Source organism: Octodon degus, unplaced genomic scaffold (genome assembly GCF_000260255.1).
Source record: "Octodon degus isolate 3935 unplaced genomic scaffold, OctDeg1.0 scaffold00068, whole genome shotgun sequence".
Taxonomy (NCBI): domain Eukaryota; kingdom Metazoa; phylum Chordata; class Mammalia; order Rodentia; family Octodontidae; genus Octodon; species Octodon degus.
Window position 1 is genome coordinate 604589 of NW_004524644.1, and position 6000 is coordinate 610588.

The 6000-nt window shown below is 45.8% G+C and overlaps 1 protein-coding gene across 1 annotated transcript in view; it reads left to right on the forward strand.

Moving 5' to 3' along the window:
* The window catches only part of Lamb1 (laminin subunit beta 1), a 70443-nt gene that overhangs the window by 22027 nt on the left and 42416 nt on the right, over positions 1-6000 (forward strand). Inside the window, exons 10-13 of the mRNA XM_004634975.3 lie at positions 139-327; positions 559-738; positions 864-976; positions 2468-2547. Coding sequence (XP_004635032.1) covers positions 139-327; positions 559-738; positions 864-976; positions 2468-2547 — 562 coding nt within the window. The remainder of the gene's footprint in view (positions 1-138; positions 328-558; positions 739-863; positions 977-2467; positions 2548-6000) is intronic.

Here is a 6000-nt window from a genome sequence, read left to right on the forward strand (position 1 = left end):
GTGGGGAGGCCTTTCTCACCACACGAGCCTGCTGGCTGCTGGCTCTTGGCCTCAGTGAGGGCCGTGCTGTGCCGGGTGGGCACCCTACCTGCCCTGGCAAGCAGGTGCGGGAGGCCTGACGGTGGTCTCGCCTCACAGAGTGCAACTGCAACGAGCACACCAGCTCTTGTCACTTTGACATGGCGGTTTTTCTGGCCACCGGAAACGTCAGCGGGGGAGTGTGTGACGACTGCCAGCACAACACCATGGGCCGCAACTGCGAGCAGTGCAAACCGTTCTACTACCAGCACCCAGAGCGGGACATCCGGGACCCCAACGTCTGTGAACGTATGTTGGGGGTGTCACCCGCGGGATCTGCTGCCGTTGCTTTTCACGTGTAGTCCTTGTCGTGAGTCAGAACTCCGCATTCCAGCATCCGAGGCAGCACCAGTCAGTGATGGTTGGAGACGGGCCCTTCCCTGGCTGATCTTTGTAGCTCGGAGGGTGGAAGGAAGTGTATATATTTATCCAGAGACCTGTGTCTCCAGCATTCTAACCTGGTGCTTTTTGTTGTGCTAGGGTGTACGTGTGATCCGGCTGGCTCTCAGAATGGAGGCATCTGTGACAGTTACACTGATTTCTCCACTGGGCTCATTGCCGGCCAGTGTCGGTGCAAATTACACGTGGAAGGAGAGCACTGTGATATTTGCAAAGAAGGCTTTTATGACTTAAGTGCTGAGGATCCCCTTGGTTGTAAATGTAAGTCTGTTTGGTAGGAAGTCTGGGAATTCTCCCGTGTGCCTGACTCCCTCTCTGCTTAGTAATTCCACCGCTTGGGACGCACTTGGTTCGTGGTTCTGAGCCTGCTTTTGTCTTTAACGCAGCTTGTGCGTGCAATCCTCTGGGAACGATTCCTGGTGGGAATCCTTGTGATTCTGGGACTGGTGCTTGCTACTGTAAGCGTCTGGTGACAGGACAGCATTGTGACCAGTGTCTGGTAGGTAAATCGTGAGTAGTTTTTGAACACTACTCAAAAGGGGCTGCTTCGTTGTCATGGGTTCTGCCATCACCCTTACGTGTTACTGTTAGCAGATGCAACTAGGAAATTTACATTGTCAGTTACTAGTGAGTAATTTGACAAGATGCACAGTTAGAATTATGGGAGAAACTCATAGTGAAGTGCCATTTTACAGACAAATTAACAAGTTTTAGAAAATGAGGAAGCTTCCTGCAAGTGAGGACATGGTGAGGTATTAATACTTGTTTGCTGCTGCTGGAAATGCAGTTGAGGTTGTGCTCTGAGAAGCATGGGGCAGAGAGAAGAATTTTGTCAGCAGCCTGTGGAAATGTACTTAGCCCTTGGCCAAGGAATCCCACTAGTGGGGATCTGTCCTAATGAAATAATCAGAAGATCGGACAAAGTTGTGTTCACCAGAGGTCTTATTGTGGCTTTTTATTTGTTGTGGAAGAAGACTTGGAAACAACAGTGGGAACACAGTTAAAAAAATCTGGGGACTTCCATACAATGTGATATGTAGTTGCCTTCAAAAATGACAATAACATGAGAAAATACTTATGTCATTAAATTTTTTTAAAAGCTCACAAAATATGAATAATGTTTTGTGAGGAAAAAAAATCAAGGAAAACAAAATCTGCAAGGAAGTACAACAGAAAGTTCACTGTAGTGATTATAAAGTGAAGTTAATATTTGATTATTATGGTACTGGAGATTGAATGCAGGTCCTTACATGCCAGGCAAATGCTCTACCTCAGTGAAATAATTAGAGGAGGAAATTTTGTAGAAAATTGTGCATCTTCTGTGATATTCTTTGCTTTTGTAACTTGGGGGATCCATGGACTCTTTATGATCACTGACTATAAATTTGAATATAATCTGCTAGGTTCTTAAATAGATTTGCGCAAGTCTGATTTAAATCTGTGGACCTGCTTTTATCTCAACATCTTCAAGATGCAGAGATCATTTCTATTTTGATGTTGTTCCCTTTCTTATTTCCGCCTCTCTGTCCTCAAGCCTCGGTGATCCCACTTCAGTTGTGAGGAAACTCCTAGCTTTGGGCCGTGTTTTCACATAGACGAACCCTCAGATGGTTTCCTCATGGGATTCAGGGCAGACTGAACTGAGGAGAAATGGAAAGGCCTGCCAAATACTTGCTGTAACTCTTAGAGTAGTTTGAACGAAGAAATCCGGTGTCTACTGCTTGTTCTTACTAATCATGTGGAGCATGACAGAGCTAGCCTGGGATCAGGCGCTGGCCTGTGAGTCCTTGTAACCTCTGACTCCAGTGACCTGTGGCTGGAGTTGTCACTGTTTCAAAATACTCCTTCCATTTGTTGGCTTTTTGCTTTCACTATGAAAATAAGCATTCGATGGAGGAACCGAGACACGCCAGAACTTGTTCCCTACTGAGTCTCTTGTATGATTACAGAAACACACCTTTAAATGTGGGCTTAATTGTTTGTCCTGCAGCCACAGCACTGGGGTTTGAGCAACGATTTGGATGGCTGTCGGCCTTGTGACTGTGACGTCGGGGGCGCACTAGATGACAGGTGAGTGCGAGGACAGCCGGGCTCTGGAAGGCGGGGACTCTGCTGTCCCTTGGAAAGTGTGCGAAAGACATTCCTCTTTGGTCTGAATACTATACCAGGGGGACCTCAGTATTTTTTTTCTGTTTCATTTTGTTTTGTCTTTTGGAGAAATCATTTTTATTAGCATCTATTTATGATATATAAGGACTACTTTTATTTATTTTATTTTGTGTGGAACAGGGGATTGAACTCGGGACCTTGTATTTGCCAGGCAGGCGCTTATGCTGCTCAGCTATATCCCCAGCCCCTATGACCACTCTTAGAGTGGGTATCTGTTGCATGTACGTGAACATTTAATTCTTTTTAGGTTCCCTTCTCTTCACCTTTCCCTCCGTCTGTCGCTCTCCCTCCCATTTGCAGTAGCTCTAGCTCCGTTTCCCTTTATTGTTGTTTGTTTGTTGCTTATGCTTTGGATTTCTCATGAGAAACATGTTATTTGAGGTTGTGCATCTGATTTATTTCACTTTGCACTGTTTCTTTTTTTCGCACTGTTTTCAAGGTGCATCCATTTTCCTACAGATGACTCAAATTTCTTCTTTATAGCACGCTGGTACCTCACTGTGTATGCATATGTAAATGCCACATTTTCTTTATGTACTTATCTGTTGATAGACGTATAGGTTGCCGTCAAGGTTTAGTTATTAGGAGTTTAAAGTCATTTTTTAGTACAAGAATTGGCTTTGAAATATCTAATGTGCTTTTACATACTGAGTTTTTCCAGTATTATTTTTTCCCATTATTTTTAAATTATAGAAGCCATGTATACCCACAGTTTAAGGGAAAAAATTTCAGATAATTCAGACCATGTCGGAATCAAAGAGAGAAAGGGTTTCTTTTCCTGCTCTCTTCCAAGCATTTCTGGAGGCATTGCCTAGAAGGGCCATTGCTGGCGGAGGCTTGTGGCTCCCGAGGACTGAAGAATAGAGTGCAGTATGCTGTTAAAAAATTAACATTTCATCCTGGGAAAATGCACATTTCCTGGTCAGGCAGTGGTACACACCTGTAATTCTGGGTCCAAGGAAGGCTGAGGCAAGAAGATAGAAAATTCGGGTCCTTTGTGGGCAACTTAAGGAGACTTTGTCTCAAAATAAAAGGGCTAGGGATGTAGCTTGGTGGTGGGGCACCCTTTGGTTTAATCTTTATACTGGGTGTCTTAGTTTTTACTCGTTGCTGGGACAAATATCGACACTTAAAATGAAGGAAGGAAAGGTTTATTAGCTTACAGTTACTGGAGGGTTCAGTCCATATTCTGCTGGCTCCAAGGCAAACAACAGCAGTTCATGCGGCAGAAAACAATGAGAGCAGAGGAGGAGCAGCAACTGCAGTGGCGTCCATCAAGCCTCTCTCTTCCTTCTGCGCTGACTGCGAAGACTGGAGCTCCTCCAAAGTGGCTCGGCTGTGGAGATCAAGCTCCTCCGAAGACTGAGACTTCTCCGGAAGCAGGGTGGGTGGCAGGAGGCAGGAAGTGGGGCAGGGCAGCAGGAAGCCTTTCTCAATGCAGGGCGAGGCCCCCAAGTTGCCAGACTGATTCAGCCAAGTTGACACAATGTATCAACTAACACAATCCACCCCTTGTCAACTGGACAACTAGACTTACACTTTTTAAAGCCAGTTTCCAGGTACACAGACATGCTTAAACATTTTACAAATTGACTACTTAAGTATGCTAATATCCTTGGAGTAGATAGAACATGAAGATCTACCAAAAGTTATCATAGCAAATATTTAGCAAGATGTTCAGGTTGTAGGAGTTTAATAAACCAACTCTGAGTCCAAAGGCTCCTCTAAGAGTTGCCAAAGTCCTACCAGTTCCAGCAACACTGAAAAGTCCAAGTCCCAAGCTTCTAAGATCTAAGGCAAACTCTTAGCTGTGAGCCCCTCTACAAATGAAAAGTTAAACACTTACAACATCTAAAGGCACAAGATAAGCATTGCCATTCCAAAAGATATACACAGCAGGATACAAACAATTGGGACCACAACAAGTCCAAGGTCCCGAAGGACAAACGTTGGACAAACGTTAAGTCCTGTAATTTCCTGTGGACCATCCAAAGCACCCTGTAATGAGTTGTGAGCTCCAAAAGCCTTTCGTGGCTCCAACCCTAGGCCACTTCTGCTGGTAGCTCCTCTGGCTTTTCTCTCAGGCCTGCTTTGCTCCCTTTTTGCAGCTTTTCTTAGACCATCCACATTTCTGGCTTTTTCAAACTTCTGAGGTTTCCACTGAATAGGCTTCTCATTCCCAGCTTCACACACTGCCCTCTCAGGGGTACACTGCCTGGCCTCCCAGGCCTTCTTCTGAAATCTGGGCGGAAGCCTTCTGAACCTCAGAACGCCTGCATTCTGCATGCGCCTACAACCAAAGCTACGTGGATGATGCCAAGGGCTGCTGCCAGCTGGAGCAGAAGCCAGGGTTTCCTCTCTCTTGGCTGTATGGGTTGAGTGCCTGGATTGCTGAGCATTCAAACTCTGATTCTGAGAAACAAATTCTCTGTTGGCGCCATTCTGCAATCTGATGTGGCTGCCGCCTCCATTCTGGAACTTGGTGTGGCTGCTGCCTCCATTCTGGAACATGGGGCTCTGCAGCTTTCTCCTCAAAGCAAAGTTCTTCACCCTTGTGATTCTGGGGCTGCAAAGGGCAGGAGCCTGCCACCTCCTGTGATGCCCTCAGGACATCTTTTCCACTCTCCTGTTCCTTCTCAACAATGGAGATCCTCTCCACTCTGTCTTCACAGTCCACAGCCTTTCTGGTGCTTCCTTTCTGGCCAAACTTACGTTTTAAATCATTCTTTTGGGCTCTTTGCTCTTCATTCTTAACATAAATCTGGCTAAAAGCCCCCAACAACAACTGCTCCAACATTTGGCTGCTTTGAAATTTCTTTTTCAAGATTAACTAGTCTACTGTGCTTAATTTCAGTCTCAGGCAAAGTCTCTGGACAGGAGCAAAATTCAGACAAGCCTTCTGCCAAGCCGTAACACATCATCCGCAGTCCAACAACCTCCCCAGCCTGGTCTTTACAGGCCGGCTTTCTATCCACCTTCTGGTCTTCTGAGCTCTGACCAGAATCTCCCATACAGAACAGCCAAAGCTGTTACAGCGCTTCCCTTGTAGGCGACATCTCCGAACCTTTCCTATCTCTTCCCATAAGCCATTCCCAAAAGCTTGTAATCCACATTGTCAGGTATAGCCACAGCAACAACCCCACTCCTCTGGTACCAAATTCTGTTTTAGTTTTTACTCGTTGCTGGGACAAATACCCGACACTCAAGGAAGGAAAGGTTTATTAGCTTACAGTTACTGGAGGGTTCAATCCATATTCCACTGGCTCCAAGGCAAACAACAGCAGTTCATGCGGCAGAAAACAATGAAGAGCAGAGGAGGAGCAGCAGCTGTAGTGGCGTCCATCAAGCCTCTCT